General features: G+C 29.0%; 4 protein-coding genes across 5 annotated transcripts; 3 read left to right on the top strand and 1 right to left on the bottom strand.

The window, feature by feature from the left end:
• The first annotated feature begins 1,616 nt into the window (after positions 1 to 1,616).
• On the top strand, positions 1,617 to 2,620 carry LOC134830915 (small ribosomal subunit protein uS15m). Its single transcript, XM_063844529.1, has one exon. The coding sequence runs from the start codon at positions 1,716 to 1,718 to the stop codon at positions 2,556 to 2,558; it is 843 nt and encodes a 280-aa protein (XP_063700599.1). The 5' UTR covers positions 1,617 to 1,715; the 3' UTR covers positions 2,559 to 2,620.
• A 674-nt stretch (positions 2,621 to 3,294) lies between these two features.
• On the bottom strand, positions 3,295 to 4,797 carry LOC134830914 (SH3 domain-containing protein Dlish). Its single transcript, XM_063844528.1, has 3 exons — positions 4,660 to 4,797; positions 4,491 to 4,548; positions 3,295 to 4,431 (listed from the first exon to the last, which is right to left on the bottom strand). The coding sequence occupies exons 1-3, from the start codon at positions 4,706 to 4,708 to the stop codon at positions 3,492 to 3,494; spliced, it is 1,047 nt and encodes a 348-aa protein (XP_063700598.1). The 5' UTR covers positions 4,709 to 4,797; the 3' UTR covers positions 3,295 to 3,491.
• Positions 4,798 to 4,964: 167 nt separating this feature from the next.
• LOC134829564 (small ribosomal subunit protein mS29) lies at positions 4,965 to 6,269 on the top strand. The gene has a single exon (XM_063842671.1). It carries the CDS (start codon positions 5,024 to 5,026, stop codon positions 6,176 to 6,178), a length of 1,155 nt encoding a protein of 384 aa, XP_063698741.1. The 5' UTR covers positions 4,965 to 5,023; the 3' UTR covers positions 6,179 to 6,269.
• Positions 6,270 to 13,354: 7,085 nt separating this feature from the next.
• Positions 13,355 to 23,342, top strand: LOC134830273 (uncharacterized). 2 transcript variants are annotated; one of them, XM_063843694.1, is made up of 5 exons: positions 13,355 to 13,818; positions 20,758 to 21,020; positions 21,076 to 21,290; positions 22,341 to 22,693; positions 22,748 to 23,342. In XM_063843694.1, exons 1-5 carry the CDS (start codon positions 13,722 to 13,724, stop codon positions 23,032 to 23,034), a joined length of 1,215 nt encoding a protein of 404 aa, XP_063699764.1. In that variant the 5' UTR covers positions 13,355 to 13,721; the 3' UTR covers positions 23,035 to 23,342. The 2 variants fall into 2 exon arrangements, with proteins under 2 accessions (XP_063699764.1, XP_063699765.1); XM_063843695.1 differs by having other exon boundaries at positions 13,356 to 13,818; positions 22,754 to 23,342.
• The last annotated feature ends 2,792 nt before the right edge of the window (positions 23,343 to 26,134 follow it).

Genomic DNA, 26,134 nt, shown 5'->3' with positions numbered 1-26,134 from the left:
GAATTTGCGTTTTGATTGTACTTTTGAGGGTGGGTGGATGAAGGAGGAGGGTGAGGAAAATTTTGTAGGAAATTTAAGAAATTTGTTAAAAATTTATAATTTTTAAATCATTTTTGATAAAACATTTTTTAAAAAAATTATTATTTGTTTTAGAATAAAATAAAATAATTGAAAAATTTATTAAAAAAATTAAAAAAAAAATATACAATTTTCCTCAGAGATTAATTAAGGAAAAAAATTCCAAAAAGAGTAACAAAATTGGTAATATAAAATAAAATTTTACTTAAAATCTCTAAAAATTACACTCAATAACAATTTTTTTTCTATCAGCAGAGAAACCCTTCCGTAGGATTTCTGAGGGTCTAAAACTAAAAATTTTTCTTCTCTAAGCAATTTGACACAATTTTAGAAAAGTTTGGAGGTATGGTTCAAAATATGTAAATTTTCATCATTTTTGAAGGTTTTTGGCCTTATTTGAAAAATCAAAAATTTAAATACACTATTGGAGAGCTGAAAAAATTTCATTAAAAGTATTTTTTGGTGAACAACCGCTCAAAATGGCTCAAAATGTAGAAAAAAGTGAATTTGTCAATTTTTTCGTTTTAAAACTTTAGAGAGTTGTAGAAAAAGAAAACTCTAAGCCAAAAGAATTTATTTTGAGAAATGTTTTTACGAAGAAAAGTAAAAAAAAAATAAATTAAGTTAATTTTCCAGAAATGAAAGCTCATTAGAAAAAATTTCGAGAAAAATTTTAAATAAATTTCTGTAAAAAAATCTCAAAAATCGCAAAAATTAACATCAATAATGTGGCTGAGGACCTGCAAAAAGGTAAAATACTACCTAGTTAATTAACTTACCTTAAATTGATACCAATTATCTGGTCTACGCTCCGTCGCTGCAAAGTATTTTGAAACATGAGCCTTTACAAATGAACACTTGCTGGGAGAACTAAATGCATCGAGCTCTGCTGCAATAAAGCTCCCGAAATATTGGTTTAGTATTGGATCATTCAAGGAAGACTCAAGACGATCTAAAATTTCCATCGTTCGCAAGAGAATTTCGTCTGCTGATGGAACCTTGAATCGTTGCGTACTAATTTTTCCGTTGTCCGAGCTCTTGTCATATAACATGGGTGCCCCTTGACAAATTCGACAAGCCTGATCTTGCGGACGAGGTCCCATTGAAAATCCTCTCGCAAATTTTTAATTTTTTTTAATAATTTAATAATTTTTTTAATTCTTTTTTTTTTAAATACTTTTAAATACACTTTTTGACTTAAAGCTCATACTTTTTAAATGCAAAGTTAAATTTATTAAAATTTAATCGCGTGATCAATAGAATTTTGTCTCAAAATTTGAATTTTCTCAAATAACAATAAAACTAATTATTGAACCATAAAACTTTAAATTAATTAAAATTTAAAAATTTTATATATTTTTTTGTATTTTAAACATTACAAAATGTTCTGAAAACTTTTAAGGTTTTAATTTAGAACCTAAGGGTCTGAAAAACGGCACAAATTTACCACGGGGCACCAAATTCGTTAATTTTTAAATTTTCATACACCTCACTCTGTTATACTTTGAGTCGGCTGAAAATGATGTGTATGACAGCTAAAGTGTAGAACAGTCTGAAAAAACACGATTTCACGAAAAAATCAAAATATTGGCGAAAAACCGCGTGAAAATCGCTGAAAACCTCCAAAATACCTCGCGATGAACATCGTTAAAGGCTTGACGACTGCGTTGCCGATCATCAGACAGTCCGTCACTCGCGGATATGCCTTAAAATCCGATCTGAAAATAAAATGGGTCCGTCCTGCGAAAGTTTCCTGCATCGATCCCCGCAAATCTGGCGACTGTGCTCCGCTTCCCGTGATAGACCCGAAACAGTTCATGTTCCACTACCAAAAAAGCAAGGAACTGCAAGAGGCCGATGACAGGGTCAAAGATTTATTTCGCATCGGAAACACTCCTCGCCGCAAAGCCATGCAAATTTACGAAGAACAAATGATCGGCAGTGTGAATCGACATGCCTTGGATTTCGGATCGGTTGAAGCCAAAATCGCCAAAATGACGGCAAAAATCCGCTCGTACCAGGACATCATGGAAAAGTTTCCGCGAAACAAACGTCTGAAGGTCAAGCTGAAGGAAATGATTGAAAAACGACGAAAATTCCTAAAATACGTCCGTCGCTGGGACTATCGTCGATACGAATGGCTGCTGGAAAAACTGGATTTAATCTACAAGGACATCCCCGAAGACTGCATCCGGATCGAACGAAAGGCTTCTCTGAGGAAATTGACACAAATTCACTGCGACGAGATTCGTCAGAAGAAACTCGACGAATATCGGGAAAAATTGGAGTCGCAACAGCTGGACTTCCTCGAACGGAAGATGAAAAATTTGCAATTTATCAGGAATGAGCAGATCGCGTGCCAGGTCAAAGTCACTGTTACCGAAGAGGAAGTTAAGGAAGCAACCGAGCGATACGAAGCAATGCTCGCGAAACAAAAGAAAGTCAAAGATGACGACAATTTAGAAATAGAAGCAAATTAAAGTTTGTTTTTTTGAATAAAAATAGTGATTTATTAAAAAAAAATATTAAAATTAAGAATTTTTAAAGTCGTTCCATATGAAACTCAAAAAAATAAGGTCCAAAAATTAAAAAAAAAAAATGGAATGGGAAGAAAAAATAATTTCCAAGTAGGAATTTTTCTTAGATTTTTTTTTTTGCAATTTTGTTCAAAAAACATTTTTTTTAATTTGTTCATAATGCAAAAATATTTTCATTTTCCGCAAAAAAACGTTTGTTCAAAAAAAAATTTTTTTTAATTTGTTCAAAAGCCAAAAAAAAAAAATTTTTAAATAAAAAAAATAATTTAATGATTTTGTGGGAAAAAAATAATTTTAAAAATTATTTAAAATAAGAAATTTCTTGAATTATTCTACAAAAAAAAAAATTTTTTTTTTAGGAATTTTTCTTAATTTTTTAATTGAATTTTGTTCAAAAAAAAAAATTTTTTTTAAATTTGTTCAAAAGCCAAAAAAAAAAAATTTATTTCAAAATGAACTTTGTGGGAAAAAAATAATTTTTTAATTTTTTTAAAAATTTAATTGTTTTTTTTTCCAAAAATTTAGAATTTTTTCATATAAAAAATCTTTAAAAAAAAAATTGAAAAAAATCATTGGATTAATTTTTGTAAATTTCAAAATATTTTAGATATGATTTTTTAATTCAATTTTGATTTTTAAGGAAAAATTATTCTCATTAAATTTTTTCTAACTTAAAAAAAATCATCGAATCACTTAAATTCCTACGTGAAAATTTTTTGTTTTCAAAAAAATTTCGGACCTTATTTTTGAGTTTCATATGAAACCGTCTAAATGCGTAAAAAATTCGTAGTAAAAAAGCAGTCCAGCCCATCCCTTTGAGTATTTTTCGTGTAAAAAAGGCACTTTTCCTTAAATCTATATCATTTTTGTAAGTCTTTAGAGATTCGTCAAGGCTTTGTTAAGCGGTCTCGCATACGCTTTCGGGATAAATCCGTACTTTCGTGTCTTCGGCGAGTACGACCAGAGCCATCCTTCGACGGTTTGCGTTGTTAAATCGGCATAAATCCAGTCGCCACGTCGAACTCCGAGGTCATCCGATGCCTGTGACTTGAAATCGTACAACATTATGAGTTCCGTTCCGTGTTGCGGATGTGTCGTCGGCGCCAAATCCATCTGCGGCACATCTGGCAAATTGTTTGCTGTGAGTCCCACGCCAACAGTTTGATTGAGTTGCGCTTGATTTGTCGCCACATTCGTATTTCCCATGGATTTATTGGCACCTTGTTGTTGTTGTTGTTGCTGCTGTTGTCCCTGCAAAATTTGTTCCGCCGGATAAACAAACCCGGACGGAATAAATCCTTCATTGCCGTCACTCCGAACGATCCAGAACCAGTCTGGATCTTCACGATTAAGAACTGTGACAAATTCCCCACGTTCCACAGAGACATCGTTCTCGTCACGAGCGATAAATGTGTAAAGTACGATATACCTGCCGCTCGGATCTTTCGCAAAAGGCATCAAAAAATCCGGTTCCGATAAGCTATTTTGCGAATGTTGCAACGAATTCTCCTCAATCACCTCAATTTCCGTGATGTCCGGCGAACTAATACTGTTGATGTCACGCGAAAGTTTCTTCTTGATCGCCAGATTCGAGAGTTCCGTGTACGGGGCGCAGTAGGAATGCGGTATGAAACCCTCTTGTCGCGATTCCTGCCCGATCACGTAGACCCAGTCGTTCTCCCGATACAAAATATTCACGATTTGGCCGCGTTTCACCTCCAACTCGTCATCGACGCAGGGACTAAAGTCATGCAGCACCACCATTTTCGAGTCCGGAGACAGACCGATTTCCTTTTCGATGCCAACACGAACGAGGCTGCAAGAAAAATCGTGAAAATAACACGAAATTGGGTCATTTTGGAGTTCAAGACTTACGTTTCGATGCTCGCGGAACCAGTTATGCGTCCCATATTGACATTGTCCGTGTTTACAGCTGAAATTCGAAAAAAAAAATAATTAATTAGAATCAACAGGTTTTAAATGGATTCCATGGGTGAGTAAATTTTCCTCGATTTTCAAAGAAAAAAATTGGTTTTTGACTTACTTTTCTTCTTCTTGCCACGACGGATCCGAACGGGACACAAAAAGGCCATTTTTAAGGCTTTTTAAGTGATAAAAAAGAGATAAATTCGCAATTATTGAGGACGAAATTATTGTAAATAATTCAGCTTACAAAGTGCTTTCAAACTGCTTTCTGCCGCACTTCCGTTTTGGTGGCGACAAACAGGATGTTGACAACGTGCCTGCAGCGCCATCTTCCGGTTTATCAATTTCATTCGTCTCAAATCATATGGGTACTGTTTTCGTGCGATAACAACCCATATCCTAAATTTTGTTGTTCGACGGAATGCAGTACTCGGGGATATTTTGAAAAAAAAAACACTGAAAAATCGTAAAATCCTCTGAAAATGATGCTTCGTCGTGTCCTTTTGCCACGTTCATCACGTTTCCTGAACTATTCTACGGCGGCAGCAACTGCCGAGACACAAAATCACACGGATTTTCGGACACACGAGCTAGATCCGACAAAGCACACTTCCAAACACATCGGTCGCTTCTACAAAATCCCGGAAGATGTGAAAAAACAACTCTTCGCGCAAGGCGGCTTCCCCAAACAGTTCGAGAAACAGTGCAAAACGTTCGCCGAAAGTTGTCTCATGGTGCGACAACCAGCTGTCGAAGTCATAAATTACTTGAAACAATGTGTCAGTGTCGATAAGCCCGCTACCCGGTTCGTGTTGCACGGTCAAAATGGAGCTGGCAAGTCCTTGGCGTTGGCGCACATCACGCATTACGGATATGCGGCGGGATTTTTGCTCGTTACGGCGCCCCAGAGCATCTATTATTACAAATGGCCAAAGGAACATGGGCCTTCAGCCACTCACGAAGGTTATTGGGATTTACCACTTGACTCGGCAGCTTGGCTGATGAATTTCAAGACGCAAAACAGTCACTTGCTGAGCAATCCGGAGCTGAAATGCAGTCAAGACTACGTTTGGAGTAAGCGAGAGACGACGGAAAAGGGCGCCCCGTTGCTGGCTTTGATCGATCACGGAATAAATCGCGTGAAATTCGCAAATGACACGATCGTCGCTTTAATTGAGGAACTAAAATCGTACTCGACAGCGGGAAAAATCAAAACTTTGGTGGTAATTGATGGCTACAACGTGTATTGGCAGAAAATGAGTCAATTACGGGCTCCGTTGCGAATCAATATTCCCACGGATAAAATAACGATGACGAAACCCATGAAGAGCATCACGGATTACAATTGGACCAATGGGGCAGTTGTCGTGTCTGTGGATAAAATGGCGCATCGCGATTTTCACACGCAAGATGTGACGCTGCCACGAATTCTCCTGGGCAAAAAAGGTTTCGAACATTTGGATCCGTTTGTGCCGATTGAGGTGAAGAATTATGACGATCGGGAGTACAACAGTTGCATCGAGTACTATTTGGACCGGAAGTGGATTCAAAATGCCAGTAAGGGATTCGACTTGGAACTCAAGCATTTGTCACACAAGAATCCTTATGAGCTCATGAGAATGTGTGCGCCACTGTAAGAATTTTTTAAATAGGAACTCTTAGGGAAATAAAAAAAAATTAATTAGAAAGTGACTTAATTTCTTGTTTTAATGGCCTTCATGAAATTTTTATTGAGTAGGTATTTTGAGGTAAATTTGTCGTTATGAAAATTAATTTGAAATATGGGACGAAAAATATTTAGATAAATATTTTTGAAGAGATTAAATTCATCTGAGTTAATTGTAGATAAATCCCTTTCACGAAATTTCAAGTCTAAGTATATAACTCTTATCAAAAATTCACATATTTTTCAAGTCAAACAAATTTTAACATATGTTAAGATAAATTGATAAATAAATAATTTATTTAAAAAAAATATTGAATTGATTCTAATAGTTTAGGTACTTACTATTTTTTTTTTAATTTTTGAAAGTTTTTTTTTAAATTCTTAGTTAAAAATTAATCATTGTAAAATTTTAAAAAAAATTTAATTTTAAAAAATAGTCAAATTCACAAAAATCTGGTAAAAAATTTAAAAATAAAAAATAAATATTTTTTTTTTCATCAAAAATGAATCGAAAAGCGAAAACTTGTTTGATATTTTCACTCAAATCTTATATTTTTTTAAGTTTTTTTTAAATTTTTTCATCAAAAATTCTCATTCGAATTTGTATTAAAATTAGCAGATAAGGCAGCAAATGAAAATCAAAAATAATGTCCAAAATTTTTTAAAATAAAATGGGGGGGACAAAATAAAAAAAAATTGAAATACTATTTTCATACAAAATGACAAAATTTTTAACTATGTACTTTAAAATATTAAAAAATATTAAAAAATACTACGTTAAATATTTTTTATTTATTTTTTTTAATTATCTTTTTTGAGATTTGCTTATTTAAAATAGATTTCAGAACATTACATATTAAAAATTAAAGAAAAAAAATTCATAAAAAATAACTGTCAAAAAAATTTGAAAAATAAATGCAGTAATTTTGTAAAAAAAAATTAAATAAGAAAATTTATGTTAAATTACGATTTTTTAAACAAAAATTATTAAAAATTTAAAAATTTTTTAAAAAATTTCTAAAAACATCTTGAAAAATTTTGAAAATACCTTAAACAGCCATTTTTGATCGATTTTTGATGAAATTTTTAACTCTTTTTTCTTTTTTTTTAATGAAATGCTGATATCGGGTATCGGATATCGTTTGAAGCGGCCTAATTATTTTTAATATAAATTTTGATTTCTAAAAAAAAAATAAAATTAATTAATTAATTTAAATGTTTCCTTTTGTTTTTTTTAATCTTTTCTATTTTTTTAAGGATATTTTTATAAATTTTAAAATGTCTAACAATTTACAAAAAAAATCGCACCTCCTTTGTAAAATTGATAGAAATTTTTGTTCAATATTTTAAACTAAGGATTAAAAAAATTATAAGTAAAATTAAAATTAAATTCAAATATTTCGTTTGCAATTTTATATCAAAAATAATAAAGAAAAATTGTATATTCATTTAAACATATTTTTTTTTATTTTTTTAAAAATAAAAAAATGAAAAGTGCTGAAAATGCCACAAAAATTAATTAATTTTAAAGTTAGGAATTCAGAAATTATTATTTATTTTTTTAAATTGATTTTTGGATTCTTAAATTAATTGATTTTTTTTTCTTATTTTTTTAAAATTTAAATTTACTTTGATTGAAATTATATTTTGAAATTGATAAAAATTAAAAAAAATATTAAAAATTCATTGTTTAACTTTCGCTGACGAAAACTATTTCTAAAATTAAACTGTAACACCTCCCGATAATTGCATCACGAGCAAGACTTGACTCGTATACAAACAAAGCATCACTTGTCTCAAGGGTCCTTAGACGATCGACAAGCAATCGTCGCGAAATTCAATCAGCTGTCGATTCTCTTCAAACAAAAACCGGTTAAAACACACGCCTTTTAATTCCTTAAAATCGATTTTTTTTATTATTAACTAACTCTTAAAATTTATTCGATAATTTCTATTTTTTATTCCACTCAATTTCACTGAGTTGCCTCTTCGGATCTGTGGCTGTCCTCAGACTTTGATGTATCAAAACTGCACTTCTCAGACTGTTATTGTGACTTCTTTGGGGCGTCGTTGCTGCTGCCGAGGCACCCGCGCAATTCAAACAATTTTCTGAGATTATAAAAATTTCCGTCATTCTCGCCACGGAATCGTAGCTCGGTGGAGCAAATTTACTGTAGGATGGCGCCGGAGACGATGGTTTCTCGTTAAAAGTCGCTGCTGTGCGAAAACGCACTTCGCCCGTTGGATTTGTGCGTCTCCGGTCGTAAATTGTGTTCCGTGTGGCGCAATGAGCCTCGTAACATGCCACCACCACAAAAAGTGCCACTAACGCGAGAAATGACAAAACGTACCAAGCTGACGCCAAATTTTCCATGTTGCCGTTTGTGCGATCGGGATTGAACTGAAGTCGAGTCGCGCGAAATTGCCGTACGCGAATAATGAGAATGGCTCCACGGATATCGTTTTTAAGAATATTTCTTATCAGAAAACTGATAAAAATACGCGACGTCGTGCAAATATAGAGTAGATTTGTATTGGAAAGTGTCTCGCGTAAAATTGCATTCGAGACCTAATTTTCGTTCTAATTTTGTTCCGCGTTAAAAAAAAATTGTTGAAAAACGCGAAAGGTGATTCCCTTTCGAGATTTCGACTCGAGGAACGTCATTTATGGCTCGTAACTGAAGTTGTTTGCACACAAAATTTGTAAACAACAATCACTAATTGCATCAGTCTAATAAAATATTTTATCTTATCTCCGCGTATCTCTTGAGGGAAAAAAATATTAAATTTCTTTCGGTTTTCGTGAAAAAAAAATATGAATGAGACACCTTTATCTACGGAAAAAAGTTAAAAGCCGTTATCGCTGAAACGGTGATTAATTCTCTTTCTCTTGGGAACCAGGTAGATAACTTTTGATGACGAAGTAAGTTTTTGTTGACAGAATTTCAACATGATTGCAAATATAAATAAAAGGTCTTCCGCAATTTTTGTTGAGTATTTTCAGATTTAATGGAAAAGTTCCATAAAATTAGTTCGATTCTTTAAAAAAAAACCTTAAAAATATTTTTAAAAAATGTAGATTTAAAAAAAATAAATATTTAAAATAAAATAATATTTAAATTTAAATAATTTAATATGATAAATTAATTTAATTTAGTTAATAATTTAAATTTAAAATATAAATTTTAAAATACAAATTTGAACTGTTTATTCAATGTTTTGTTAATTTTTATTAATAATAATTCATATAAAAGTTTAAAAAATTATTTTTGATTTTTTTCTTTAAATTAAATAACCAAATTTATAGAAAAAAATATTATTAAAATAAGTTAAAATGTTAAGATAAAAAAAGTCTTGGAATACTACGGACAAAAAAATCTTAAACGATAAGTTCTTTCTTTAAAAGAATTAAATTTAAATTTTCATTAAATTCTTTTTTAAATTTAAAAAAAATCATCAAAAGAATACAAAATTTAAAGATAATAAAAAGCATTGAAAAATAAAAAAAAATCTCTGGGTAAATGGTAAATTTTGTGAAATAAGTAAAATTTTAATTAACTTAAATTTAAGCCATTTTTAAATTTAATTAAATATTTTTTTTAGATTTTCGACTTTTCCAAAAATTTATAAAAAAAAATTATTAAAAATCTTATAAAATTTTAATTTAATTTATTATTCTAAATTAATTTTTATAGAATTTTTAATTAATTTTTTATTTATAAATTTTTAAAAATGTCGAAAATCTAATAAAAAATATTTATTTAAATTTAAAAATGATTTAAATTAAAAGAATTAAAAAAATAATTCAAATAAAACTATAAATTAAATTAAATTTAAATTATTTTTAAAAATTTAATTATTTTTTTAAATTTAAATTATTATTCAAAAAATATATAAATAAAAAAAATAATTAAATTTTAAATTAATTAAAAAAAAACAATTAAATTAAAAATCTTATAGAGTCATTAACGATTTTTGTTACAAAAATGTGATTTACGATAAGCTCAATGGAATTTTCAATTGATTTTGTACAATTAATTCGATTATTCATTTCTCAGAACTTGTCTTAATTTCCTCATTCTACACATTGTTTTTTTTTTATCAAAATAAAAGGTAATCATGCTCTTGTTTACACTCAATTACTGAAAAGAGTGTCAATAAAGGTGTCGCAATAATTGTTGTAACCCATTAAACGACGTTATCAGTGATAACGATCGAAAAAAAATTAGGAAGTAAAGATTACGAGTTCGTTATCATATCTTTTACTTTTTTACGTTTTTCACACATGAGGAAACAAACCAAATAAAGTCAAACTCTCTAGACTCAATAATGGGTTTGGTTAAGGTGTTAATCAGAATAATTCCTGTTACGCTCTACAAATATCACAATGACATTTTCTCCTTCTTCTCTTCTGCTTTGTCATGAGTTTGACCTACTTTTGGATTTTTGATGGTCTTTCTACAACAACAACAACGACGAAAAAATGTCCATCATTCATTTTATTTGTCTGGAAGTTTTTATTGCGACACAAGTTGACACAGACGACAGAGAGAAAAAAAAGTTTAAACGTAATGATGCATTTTTTTTTCGTGCCAGTCAATATCCTGTGAGCGAGTGCAAAGACCTACCCCAACAAAGTACACTTCTCTACTCCAAATACAGCGACGCGCAGCACCAACGTATGGCAACACAAAGAAAATCGTTGAAATTATTACGGAGAGCAACGGAGTTCATTGTTCCCATCCTTGTACAAATATCATCCGACGACGACGACGGTGTTATTTATCATCGGAGCACTTGTGTACACATAAAAGATAGAATTTCGCTGAATTATAGAAGAAAACTGTTTATCACATTATTAGACTGTTTACCAAACCAAACATAACGAGAAGTAAAATCCCCCGATTTCTCTTCTTCGCATCTTTTTTCTAGCACACAACGACGACGACGACTGGCAATGACCTGACCTTTAGAAAGCTACCGAAAATTGCATGTGCCGCGCCAGATAGTACGTTGTCTTAGTAACCTGCATTGCATTTATTGTTATTGCTGCTGAAGAGAGACCTTGTCTGGTGCGAGATGTACATGAAGGTGTATCGTAGCGAAGAATACACACGAGAAAGAGAGTGCTTTTATTTTTTTTGCAGTTTCATGGTTAATGTAGTCTGGTGGTGCTTTTTTCTTTCTTTTTTCTCTGTCGTCGTTTGTAAATGTGTAGAAGCATTGGATAAAATGTGCTTTCTTTGTGTTTGTGAGTGGCGTTAGACGGAACCGTTTTTCTTTTTTAATAAAAAATTTATTTGTAGTTTATTTGTATTTGTAGAATTGGTTTTCAAATTAAATAAAAATGTGATGTTGGAAATTTAAATATATTAATAAATTTAATTATGGAAAAAGATTGCTGTCAAGAAAATAATGATCCAAAAGGTAATTAATATTATTTTTTATAATTGGAATTTTTTTAATTATCTCTTAATTAAAAAATTTTCTCAATTTCTCTTTTTACTGGCTTTTTTCTAAATTTTTACCGCATTTTTTAAATATTTTTTTTTTTAATTTATATATTTTACACATTTTATTTTTAGAAGAAACGGATAATATAACACACAAAATCTGGTAAGTTATCAATGTTTATGTAATTAAAAAAAAAAACATGAAAAACTAAAAAAAATAAATAAGCTTTTCTATGTTCAAAAAAATTTGAACAACCACAAAACGTTATTTAAAAGTTTAATTGAGCACTAAATATAAAATATTTTTTTTGACAAAGGTAAATTACCTTAAAAATAATTCTATTTACGAAGAAGATTTTTTTTTACAAAAACAGTATATTCGCCTCTTATGATTCTTATTTGCTCATGCAACAACTGGCCGGTTACGATTTTTGAGTTGATGCAAAAACAATACCTTGGCCGCATTCAGAAGATCGACTACTCGATGAAACAAATCTGGAAACTGTAGCAAGGACAATTAACGCAGGGATGCACATAAGGTAGTGAAATCTGCTTTAGAGCAATGCATGTTGAAAATCACTTAAATACAGCATATTTTATTTTAAAAAAGGCAGACAAATTCCACAGAACTAGAATAAACTTTTGAAAATATAATTGAAAAACACAAAACTGCTTAACTAAAAACCTAATAAAAATAACAATTGGTGAAATATAAATTTAAAAAATTAAATGTGAAGCGTTAAAAATAAAATAAATACCTAAACAAAATTAAATCAAATGAAATATAGACAAGTTTTGGACTACATTCATCTACCATGAATATTAAACTTACAGAAGATCGTACTTCAGGACGTCTCGATTACACATCAACTATTCTAGAAATGGGACCTTCAACGGACTGTCAGTTGGAACCAAACACAATCGTTCATCTAAACTATATAAAATGAAACTGAAGGAATTTTTAGGAAGATTAGTGGAAAAATTCGTAGAAAATTAAAAATAACTCTTATTGAGAGACCGAGTTGATTTACAAAACAAATTCGACGGATACGTAGAACGAAGTCTACGGGTAGCCCAAATATAACAAAAATTCTTAAACAAAATTTCTTCATATATTCGAAGGCCATACAAATCCAATAATTCCTAAAAAAACACAAAAAATCATTGTTCCAACTTGTCCTTGCATCTTCAATACGTAACAAACAAGAAAGTCTTTCACAAATTGCATGATTCATCCCTTCCTCATTGCATGACCTTCAAACTTTCTTCGCATCCCTGCCTATTTTTTTGCACACAATTTCACAACCATACTCAACATCCAAAACACAGACTCTCACTTGTTGTTGTGACTACAACGTCTCGTCGCTGTGTAAGTAAGTACCGCATGTACAGTTAGCTGCACACTTTTTTTTTGTTCACAATCATCATCACCATCTTCACCATAATATTTACTACTCTTCACGCTTTGGTGGCATTGCTGTACATTTTCTGGCTACACACTGGCGTTATGCATGGGAACCACACTCAACTGCACCAACATGCTTCGCGCCGTTATATTTCTACTACGAGACTTTTACTATGAAATAAAGCTCTCGTCGTAGTATTAGACCGTTTTACGTGTACGTCGCTACGTAAAATTGACAAACAAACAAGAAATGACTACAAGTACGGCAGAACAAAATCAACTACACTTTAGTATTGTTTGAACCGCAGTAATGATCGAATATTGGTTGGCCTGAAAAGAAATACAGAAAATTTGGATAAAAATTAAAATAAAATTAAATTTATTGAATTTTTGTACCAAAACACGGAATCTCGTGTAAAAAAAAGTGAAATTAAAAAAATATCAATTAAACAAAAAAATATCATGCGTGACCCACTTATGCTTCAATTTATAGTGTTCTAAATTTTTTTAAGCAAAAAAATCGTTTCATATTGAAACAAATAATAATAATAATAGCTTCGAACTCTATAGTAGTAGGCGCAGTATTTGAATACATTTTCGCCTTTTTTATATTAAATTAAGATAGTAATTTACATTAATCAAAAAATCACAAACAAATGGCGTCGTCGTCGGATCGAGAGACACTCAAATGGGCAATTTTGTCCTTCGCACTGTGGGGTCATCTGTTTGTCAGTTGCAGCGCCAATCAATCACGTAAGTAAATTCTCTCCCTCCTCCCTCGATGATATCACATGCGGTCAATTAATTATCAACTAAAAATAGCAAAGAATTAGAATATCATGATGATGTCTCTGATTAAGTGATATGCCATTTTACTAGTTAAATGTAAATTTACATTTTTTTATCGACAACCACGCCACTTAAACTGGAAATTCAACTTATTGTTATAAATTTTGTAGTTATTATTATTTGAGAGAAAAATATCGTGTGTGCGTGTATCGTTGCGCATTACAGAAGAAAATATAATAAATCTATAATAAACAATCAAATGTGACTGGAAATAAATAATAAAATACACAATATTTTGTGATGTAATGGAACATCGAGTAAATAATAAATGAAATTGAAATCAGACAATTTATTATGGGCTTTTTGTAGTAAAGTGGATTTCAATGAAGAGGCGTAGTTGTGTATATTTTTACAGTTCGAGAACAAGTATGAAGAACTTGTCTGACATTTTGATTGCGTTTGAAACTTTTGAGCTTTGTTCGCAAAAGGGGTAGTTGGCTTGAAAACCGGATTCCGATAAACAGCCGTTTATGAGCAGGATAAACTTGTTAGCGGTAAAGTAATGAAAACAAGTAGAACAAGATGTTTTGAACTTGTCATGTGGTTATACGTAACTAAATACGTTAGAAAAAAATCCAAAATATCCATAAATTGTCATTCAGGTCAATTTTATTTAGTGACTCTTGAAGGTTTTCTCTATAGTTAGTGATTTTTTAGCAAATGAGGCAGATGTTTAATTTTTTACTTAAAAATGTTTTATTTTATTTTATTTAATTTTTTTTTTCAATTTTAAATAAATCAAGAAAAATAAAAAAAAAATAATTTTAAAAATTATAATTAAATATTTTAATAAATTTAATATTTTCACTAAATAAAAAAAATAAATATTTTTGAAATTTTTGTTTTTAATTTTTTAACGTTTTTAGACTGGAAACGTTAAGTAATTATCGTTAATTATTTTCAAATTTAAACTCAAAAGTGAAAAAGATTTAATCAAAATCTCAAAAAAATTAAAAATATTTTGGTCACGTGACTATAATTTTTTTTTTTTATCTAAATATGAATAGAAAACATCTTGTCAACGCAAATTTCTTGTGATTTTTGTATGTTTTTAACGTAAATAGTAAATTTTGATAATTTTTCAATAAAAAAATGTCAAAAACATTTGAATTTTTAATTTAATTTTTCCAGGCGGGCCGAAAAAAATGGATATATTAAATTTTTTCGCCTTAATCTAAATTAATTTATTTTTTAAAATTTCCATTGAAAATTTTCTCAAAAAAAAAAATAATAATAATAAATAAAATAAGTAAAAAATATGAAAATTAATTAAAGAATTAAAATTGTTTAAATCAAGTTATTATCAATTATTAAATTATTTTATTCTTTTTTTTATTTTTTTTCTTAATTTATTTATTTACTTTTTTTTTATAAAAAAAACTTTTTATTGAACTCAATTGAAATTTAATCAAAATTAATAAATTGAGCAAAAAAATATAAAAACTTTGTATCACAAATTCTGTTTATAGCATTTTGTTTTGAGAATATGAAAGATTTTTAAAAATTATATTTTTACTTTAATAAAGGACAAAAATAAATATTTAACTTTGTTCTTTAAAAAATTTTGATAACAAAAATTAATTCTATATTACTTTCCTGCCTAAAATTCACAATTTCCATTTAAAAAAAAATTAATGTTCAGTACCTCCTTCGAATATCTCCTTGAACTTCAAAACGAATTAACGACACATGCCGAGCTTGTAACTGTAAAAAAAAAGTAAATAACCCAAAAATAACTTAATTTTATCCAATTCTCACATATTAAAAATACATTAATTCCCGAAGCAAACACTTGACCGCGTCACATCAAACTTTGACGTCCAGCGAAACTTCAATGACGTTTTTCACGCAATTTTTATTTTTTGTTGTCGTCACATGTCTAGAATAAACGTTCCATTTTTAACACTTCATATATTTTTGTTTTTTATTTTTTTGTTGTGCTGAACAATTTGATATGCAACGATTGACTTATCATATAGAACATAGCTCAAAACGATCAAAAACAAACGAATTTATGTAGATTTAATTTTTTTTTGTGTTTGGTCACTCATTCGCTATCGCTTTAACACGCACATGTTGAAAAAGTTGTCGAAATCCAACTCGAGCTTGTCGACAAGTTCAAACAGCTGTTCAAAATTCCCACTTTGTAAACAATTTGCAGAAAAGGTTCAGCAATGAATGAATTTTCATCGAAATTCTCAAATTTGGGCTAAAAAGGTAGCCGCAAAATCAATTTACATAATTTCGAGTTATTGAATTACCAACTGATAGAATTCATGTGAAATATGTGAAAATTCAGTTAAAATGACTTCAAAAGAAAATTATTATTTTATGTGAACGAGAAGCCAAGAAGACACAAAAGCACAAAGGAAATGACACAAAGAGGTAGCTCGGTTGCTGTAGCTTTCTATGTTTCAATGTGGAAAGTGCCTGAATGGAGAAAAGACGAGAAAAGACAATGGTTATGGTAGTGAAAGAGGTGAAGTGTTGGCAAAAGGGAAGTGATATGATTCTACAGCAAGGCGAGAAGAAGAATTGTTGGTTATGAGATGAATATAAAAAAAAGTGAAGAAAAACAAGGAAATATTGCTTTGTTTTGATGAACAATGGAAAATTGAGTGTTTGTTTGAAATGAATTGCAGAGTAATTGTGCAATTCTACTGTGAATTATGTGAAAGGACAATGCAAGTGTTTCTGGAAAATTACAAAGGGGAAATTGAAATTGGAAGAAATAAAGATCAAATTGCACTTTTGCAGTTGTTTATTGTAAGAAATGTGGTTACTCGATGTGGTAGATCAAATAAAATAATAAAAAAAGAATTATCGTCAAAATATTTGTTTTAAATCAATTTTAAAAAATGGATAAAAAATATTTTTTTCACTATTTTTTTTTTTTTTTTGGAAAAAAATTCATACAAAACATGAATTTTTAGAAATTTCAGTTCAATTAAATTTATATAAAAAGTTACAAAAAATGTATAAACTTTTTTTAAAGTTTATTTTATGAGATTTTTGTTCGAAAACTTTTAAAATTTTCCATAAATGTATGAATATTTTTATGTGTTAAGATGGTTTATTATCTAATTTAACAAAATCAATCGATTTTGGTTTGAACTTGGTACATACTTTGAATTTTGCCAATGCCTATTCAAAGTATGTGACATTAAGAGGGTATTTATTTATGTATTTTTTAAATGTAGATAATTCTTATGGAAAAAACAATCTTTTATTAACGAAAATAGGTTTTAAAATTCCTTCTATTAACATTTTTTTGTAAAACTTTTTGTAAAACCTGAATTTTTAACGAAATTTCGAAATTTTTCAATATTTTTAACAAAATTTTTGAGAATGAATTATTTTAATGAATTTTTATTTGATGAAAAATAATTTAAATTTTTTCTAAATATGTAATTGCTAAAAAAACCTAAAAATTAATGGAAAAATATTATTCTTTAAAAATTAAAAAACATTGATGTTTCATTAATTATTACCATTTTTTTAAATTTATAACGGATTTTTTCCATAAGAATTATCTACATTACGGTATTTAAAAATTTTTACCATCCTAAAAAATTTTTGAAAAATTTAATATTTTTTATATCAAAAAAAAAATGAAAAATAAATAAAAACTTGAAAACTAATCAATTTAATTAATTAATTTTTAATAAATAATTTTTTAATTAATTTTTTTTTAAATTTATTTTTTTATTTTTTTGAAATCTTGAAAAATTCAACAGAAATGGATAATCTTTCGATAAAATTCGTCTCTTTTTATTTTTATTCAACAATTTTTTTTCTTTTCTTTAAGCCTGTCTCAGACTAATTTGAATTTATTCTCAAATAATATTCTACAGATTAAACTTCTCATCCCCAATTTCTTTCCTTTTTAATTTTTATTCCAACTTTAATTTTGTCTTTGTCATGCCGTTTAATTTTGGCAAATTTTCTCGAGAAGAAAATAATTTTATATGGATTTTTTATTTTAATGATTCTGAAAATGACAAAAGACTCAAATCAATTAGACTAAACTACGGAATTTTTTTTCGATGATTTTTTCATGATTTCACGCTCATTTTTTTTAAATTTTTTTTATAAGATTTTTTTTATTTTTTAATTTTAAATAATTTAATTTTTAAGTTATTTTTTCTTTTTTGTTTAAATTAAGTAATTGAATTCCGTTCCACACGTGTAAAACTTCTAATTCATTGCGTAACAATCGCCGCATCTCTCATAACAACCAAACATTATCATGCCAAGTAGTGCATGAAAACTATCCAAATCTCTTCATTTCTGATGAAAAAAATTCTTACAACAAAAAAAGTTAATTACACGATATCTCAATTAAACTACAAAACAACGGATTCCCGAAAAATAAATTTGTTTCAATGATTTCACCTGTCTCTCATTTCGAAAAAAGCATTTAAAAACTCCCGTTTCCCCATCAAAAATTAAACGCAAACTGTACATCACAGTTTTAATTGAAAATACAACAACAACAACAACAACGACGAAGAAGAGATTACAACGGTAGTTACACACCCGAAAAATAAACAGCAGTAAGCAGACTCTCGTTACGGCCGTTACGTCACGGAATTCACAATGTGCGATAAAAAAATGTACAAAATAAAAACAATAATTATCGCCAATAATGTGAGGCAATAAAATGTATATGAGAGCGAGTGTTAGTGGTGACCCCTTTCAATTAGTCCCAATTTAATTGGTGATTGTCTCGAGCGCAAAGTGTGAAATAGTAGACACCACATTGGCCAGTGCAGGCACGCTAATGATGCAATCTCATCAAATATTTGAGCGACGCTTAATGGACATCTTGTGTTTCACGCGTTCAGGCCTACTTAGAAACTAAATAATTTGCCGATCATGATGATGATCGATGTTCAAAGCGACAAAAAATCGTACTTTTGGCAAATATTTGTTGTCGTGATAGTCGCATGATGATGACAACTACGTGCTCGCCGACTATAATGTGTCTGGCTTTCCGCATCATAAAATTCTATCATTTTAATAAAGCACAAAAAAATGAATATGTTTCGGAAAAAATGTATGAACAGAAGCATGTTTCTGGTTATAATAATTATTTTAAACACACGTGATGAATTCTGTAAATTAAATTATAATTTGGGATTTTATGGTATTTATTTTCGCGATAGAATTGGCAATTTTATGCAAAATCAATAGCGAAAATGTGATCAAAATTTAATGTTGGAAATGTGGCGTTTTTGGTGTGAAAATCGATAGAAGCTTTTAACAGATTGGAATGAAAATAAATTTGATGAGACGAAAAGTTAAAAAAATAAGCATGTTAAATTTAAAATTATTCACAGTAATTTTTTTTAAAGTAGCACATCAAAATCGATGCCATGTGTTGAAATTCCCAATCAGCTTTTTTTAGGTTACAATTACAAAGAAATAAATTTTGAGAGATTTTTATTTAAAAAATATTTATTTAAAAAAAAATAATTTAATTTTTTTTAATTTAAAAAAAAGAAATTTTAAATTAATTTAATTTTAACAAAATATTTATAAAAATTAAGCCAATTTTAAATAAAATGTATATAAAGCCAGATGTTAAGTAGAACCGTTAAATTTAAGCAGAATCACTTAAAAAACTCAGTAAATTTTGTTTAAGAAATTTAAATTTTTATTGATTTTTTTTTGTTTTTTGTTCCATATTCTACATATTTTAAAAAATTACGTATTTAGTTTTTTTTATAATTTATATAAAAAAAATAAAATAAATTATTAAAGTGTTGAATTTTCTAAAATTTACAAAATTTCTTAAAAATTTAATTTCAAAATTTTCTGATTTCTTTTATTTTTGCTTGACATGATCTAAATTCAATTTTTTTATTATTTTTTTTAAATTTAAACATTGGCAATTTTTTTATTTTTAAATTTTTTCTAAATATGTTTCACTTCTATATTTTTAGTAGGAAAATTAGTCTTTTAGAATATCGATTTATTTTTAAAATAATTATTAAAAAATTTAAATAAATATATCAATATAATTTTTTTTTAAAGTTTAAAGATATGAAAAAGTTTTATTTTAAATTTTACCCCCAAACATTTATTTTTGGAACAAATAAAGTTTGAAATAAATTTTACGACATAATCAAGATTTAGATAAATTTTTGCAAAAAATCAATAAATTCACTAAAAATTTAAATTTTAATTTTGTTGCCATTTAAAGCAAATTCAAAGTAAATCGAAAACAGCTATTAATTAAGTTATATTTTAAAAATTATATTTCTGTCATTTAATTCCAATTCTCACTTCACGACCGAAATTCCACTCATATGTTCCGAAATTGAATAAACTTTCATTAACGTTCTGTACACAATCCGTATTTCGTGACAAATGTACATTCCGAAATTTTGTTACATACACAGAAAAAAAACTTGGCAATCGATATTTTTAATTAAATCTCATTCGAACACAATTAAACTTTTTCGAGTTTGTTTGCACTTCAGAGTTACGAGAAGTTGAGAGAATTATTATTTCATAATGTTACGTTACGCAGATCGGAATTACCGAAGAAGAAAGTAGTTGGACAAACATCCGAGATGATAAAACGAAAGAAATTTAATAATTCTGGACAAAAAGATTCATTGTTTCGGAGATAAAACACAATGATGAGATTTTTTCGTGATGAATAAACTATTTGTTCGCGCATCATCGTTAATGAATTACTCTGTGAGCAAGTGAAAGTTGATGACCACCTTGTTACCTTGTCATCACTCCATTCATTGTCTATTGTTATCACTTTCGTTACCACAAAAAAAAAGTACTTGCATAATGTTTTGTTTTAATTTTTTTTTATTGCAGCACCTTCCGTCCAACTTTGCAATGAATCTCTGCAACACATCGCAATCTCCAGTAGCGGTAGAGAATCTAGTCTGATAGTGGATTTAAGTCCTAGCTCGCAACAAATTTGCCAAAAGACGTTCCTAACAGAGCCGCGTCATGCCTTCTTCATACGCTTGCTGCGAATTACGCGACCGCATTTTGCCATCGTCAACGAAATGCAAAGCATGAAGCATTTGCCAAACTTCCGCAAGACGAAGGAATATTCGTGTCCGTTGGAAATTGTAAGAAAATTCTAAAAATATTCAAAAAAATTGGTTTTAATTTTATTTTTTTTAGAGTGTAATTAACGACACGATGCGACCGGCTTGGAAAATCGATCCCTGTAAACTCGAATATGATAATCTCAGTGAAGACTCTCGATTGCAGCCTGGCCAATTACAGATCAAGTGGAAAAATAATGGATACTCACCTGCGGTCAAACTGCTTGTTACCGTTATCGGCAAAGATGAAGTTTGTCTGGATCGGGAGCGTTTCGTGTGTCTTGGATTTGGGTAAATTTTTTTTCTCAATTTTTGTTCAGGACTGTGACTTATTTTACATTTTAAGTTAATTTAAAGTCAATTTCAGTTTTTAATTAATTAAGAGTCAAGTTTAAGTCACATTTATTCAAATGGAAAATTTGAAACTAAAACTTTGTTTTAATTTTGATTTTTTTCACGAATTTAGTTGAAATTTGAACGAAAAGACAAAAACAAATTCTATTTATTTGAAATTTTTATTTATTTTTTAAAAAGTTTAACAATCGCAAATTGGCAGTCCTTTTTCTGGCTCTAAAAAATTATTAAAAAGTGGTGAAAAGCTTTTTTTTTTCTTTTAGAACATTAAAAATCGTGTTTCTAGTTTTGTCTAAATATTTTGGAAAAAAATAATGAAAATGCAAAATTAAATTGCAAAATGGGTCTTAGATAATTTTTTTGTTGTGAAAAATGAATAAAATAAAATTTTTATTTAATTAAAATTTCTTTAATTCTTCGGGAATTCTTCGTTCCCGGGAAATTTATAAAAATCATAAAGAAATTTTAAATTTTTAAATGAAAAATTGGGAAATTTTATAATTTAAAAATTAAAATTTGTAGAATTACTTAAAAAATGTATAAAAATGACTTAATTTAGGATTTTTTCCATCATTTTGGTGAAAAAATAATTTTTGGAAATGAATTAAGTTCCCGAGAAAAAATAAAATTTTTCCACCTCTAAATGATTTTAATTGATTTTCAAATTAGATTGTAGAAAATTATAAGAACAAAAGTTTAACGTCTCTAAATTAAATAAATTTATTTTAATTTTTATACGATTTTATATGAAAAAGTGAAATTCTTTTTAAATATTGAATTCGAAAAATGCAACAAAAAATTGTAAAATTTTGGGAATTTTTGACTTTGCCTTCTTTTTAACTTTTTTCAAGATCAAAAAATTGTCATTCATGAAAATTTTAATTTAAAAAAAATAAAATTTTGATAAAAAGAAATTTGGCTCTCGACCAATTTTTCAAGTCTTTATAATTTCAACAAAAAAAAATATTAAACTATAATTTATTTCAGTGAGGTCCCTTTACTCTGCATTGCCAAGGAACTCGCCTGTGACGGCATCGAACACTGTCCATCCGGCCTGGAAATGCGCAACGATGAAGACTTGCAAATGTGTGACGGTAGCAGCATGAATGTCTGGCAACAACTCTCCCTCAATTTCCTCAAAGGCATCTTACGTGGTAACGGACCCGATACCGCAGAAAATGAAATAATGCCGATGTACAGCACCACTGAACGCACCGGACCACCAAATCCACGACAAAAGTCCACACTAACAAGAGGTCTTGCGCGATACGGTCCCTGGGGCTATTTGATGCTCGGAATGCTCGTTTGCGGTGCTGCTTTACTCATTTGCGGCTTATGGGGTAAGAATTTCCACGAAAATGTCACTTAAATTATCAGTGTATTGATAGATTTAGTTCCAGAATGTTGTTGTCGTCGCTTCAAACCCGAGTTGGACGATAGTTTGTCGTCGTTGGATAATCCGTCAATCATTCAGTCGGCCGATAATTCGGGAATTTCACCATCGGCACCGCCAAATTATGAGGAACTGGATTCGCCACCGGCCTATGCAATTTTGTTTCCCGTGCAAAAGAGTCCCGATTCGACTGTTGGCAACAACGAACAGAATAATTCGCATCCGCAATCCGAAAACACTCGAAGAGCCTCCGTTCTGGGAAGTGCTTCAAGTAGTCAGCATTTATAAATAATATTTTAATTATAGCGCGTACTTTTAAGGTTTTAATTTATTTTTTTACCGTTGATTTATTTTTTTTTTTGTTTTATATTTAACATATCATCAGGACTGAGAAACGAACAATTTCCATATAAAAAAAAAATCGTTAGAAGTATTTTTAATGCACCCAAGAATTTTTGTTACCTACCGTAGTCTGAATACCAGGAATTTTACTTATTTTTTAAAAAAGGAAAATTTGTATAATTTTTGGTCTGAGGCAGCTTTTACACCTGATTTAATGTTAATTTTTAAGTAATGAACAGAATGTGATAAATAATAAAAACATTTGCATTAAAAATTCACTTTTTGAATTTTGTTTCATCGTCTTGTCTGAAAATTTTCAGCATTTAAGCTTTTCACTAGAAAATTGATACAAATTATATCGTTTAATGAACTTTTTGAGCGTGCTTTATAAATATTAAATATTTTTAACAGAATTTTTCAATAATTTATTTAAGGCTTTTTCACATGATACAAAAATTTAATTTTCAGTATGTTTCAATTTTTCAATTCCTTTAAATGCGATAAAAACCACAATATTTTTCGACGCCTTCTTGCTACTTAGGCAAGTACAATTTTAAAAATTTTTTCAAGTCCTACTATATTTTTCCTAAAATACAAGGTGGGTATAATTGAATATAATGAGTCGTTGATGACTATTTTGAAATAATTTTTTTAAATTTATTTTCGTAATTATTTGATCAATTTCACCAAAAAATTTAATATCATTTGTAATTAAATATTTTTTCAGAAATTTTTAAAATGAATAAAATAAAATAAATTATTTTTTTTCCAAAAATATTAAAAATTATTTCTTAATGAAATTAAAATTTTTTTTCAAAAATATTAAGAATTTTCTTATGATAATCTAAATTTTTTTTTTCAAAAATTGTTTAAAAAAAATTAACAAAATTTAATTCAAAATTTAAAATTAAGATTAACGAATATTAGACAAAGAGATAAACTTTTATGAAAAAAACCAAAAAATTTCAAATATTTTAAATCTGACGCGAAGCATTTTTACAAATTTTACTTGCCTTATTATTTATTTAAGTATACCGAATTTTTACAAAAAAGTCATATTTTCTTATTTTCGATCCATATTCCTTCACATAGCCAAAAACTCATTGAACCTCATATATGAATTATGATCATCATTATTTACGATACTGCGTTTTTATACTCATTTTCATAAAAACATATTTTTATGTACGAATTTCATTGCATATCCTGTGCCAATAAATAAGGCTGAGCGAGCCCCAAAAGAGAGATACTACATACAAATGCAAAAGGCAAACATGGGAACAACATCATCTTTAACTGCAAACTTTTGTCGAAGAAGACATGTCGACACATAAAATTGGACAAGAAATTCGTTAGCTATTGCATTGCATGAGTTGTCGTCCATGAGTAAAGCTCCATCGGTACAGCAAAATTTAATTTATCATCATCTCTTTCTTCTTTTCTTGTTGTCGACTAAATAAAGTTTTGTTGGTTGCCTGTTTGTTTGGTACTTTGACCTTTTTTATACACTTTTTTGAAATTCAATCTACTCGGCAGTGGCAACAACTTCGACAAGAGTTACTGTTTCACCGAGTAAATTGAATGTAAAATGTACGAAAAGTTATGTCTTGTCACAATATGATAATAATAATAAATAAATAAATACACGTAGCGCTAGTGAGAGAGAAAAGTAAACCAGCATGATATCGATTGAGGTGTGTATTGGATAAAATTTATCTACGTAAAAAATTGTATTTAATTTAGTTTAAAATTTACTTCGTTGTCGTTTGTTCAGGCACTCATTTGCATTTTTTTCTACGCTTTTTGCGTCATGATAAGGATTTTTTTCGTTGTTGCTAGGAGTGTTGTCAGCTACTTTTAGAAAACTTGGAAAAAGTTTAATGGAAAGACATGCGAATTGTTTGGATAGAAAAAAATGTAAGTCAAGAGTCACAGAGACACTCTTAACAGTTGTGATATAAATATTTTGCAAATTTGTTTAGTTGGAGCACTCTGGAAAAATATTCGCGATTGTTTAGAAACTCAACGATTAAATTTTTTTTTACTACGTGAGCGCATTTTGCAAATTTGCCAGAAATCATACAAAAAAGTGCTTATTTAAAAGAACGAAAAATTCAAGTTCATTATGACCTTTGATTCTTTAGGAACTAGGTCTAATAAACCTAATAAAGTGTCTCCATTTTTTCTTCAATTTTTTGATTTTATTTTCCTGGGTGTAGTATTTTTAACTGATTTTTTTACTGAAATAAATTATTAATTTTAGTTTAATTATTCGTTTTATCTCGTTATCTAAGTGTGAGTGTGTAAGTTTCACATGAATTTTTAGCATTAAACGTAATCTTGCACATTTTGTCTAAGTCCTTTTTCGCGTATACATTTGGCAGACCAAGTTCGTTAAAAATGAGAGACGTAGTCCATTTTACAGTAAACTCGTTTTTGCATAATATGACTGTGCGGGATATATCAATATCGTTTTCAAAGAAAACGTTGCTGATACTTATTTTTTCTATAGTTTCGTCATCTTCTCTTAATTGTTTTTTACTAATGAACTTCACTATTTTTTCATGTTTATTTTTGTCCAAGATTTCATTTATACCGTTTTTTTTACTGGCTCAACAACCACCCTTACGGGTTTTTCAAAAATTGTTGATTCATCGGCCATTTTAACTTTTTTTAACTCAGTTTGTTCAAACGAATTTGTTGAATTATTTGATCGATTTCTTTTATTTGTGTTGTCCTCTTTGGTTTTGCTTTTATTTTTGCACTTATTTTTCTTTTTTTGTTTTTTACTGATTGTTGCTTTTTTATTTAATTCGTCTTCGAAAAGTTCGTATTTTTTACCTCGTTGTTTGATTCGTCCATGCTAAATGTCATTTTATGTTGAAATTTGGATATTAACCTTTTAAATTTTTGAATGTTAATTGGGATTGATTTTATCATTTGTATGCGATATCCTAACATATATTCATATTTTAAGCATTATTCATTTTGTTGTTGATTTGTCACAGTCGCGGTTGTATAAAAACTCTCTGCTCCTTGGTTTGCC

Source organism: Culicoides brevitarsis, chromosome 2, assembly GCF_036172545.1.
Source record: "Culicoides brevitarsis isolate CSIRO-B50_1 chromosome 2, AGI_CSIRO_Cbre_v1, whole genome shotgun sequence".
Taxonomy (NCBI): domain Eukaryota; kingdom Metazoa; phylum Arthropoda; class Insecta; order Diptera; family Ceratopogonidae; genus Culicoides; species Culicoides brevitarsis.
Note: the sequence above shows the minus strand (reverse complement) of the source record. Positions and strands in the feature narration are given on the sequence as shown.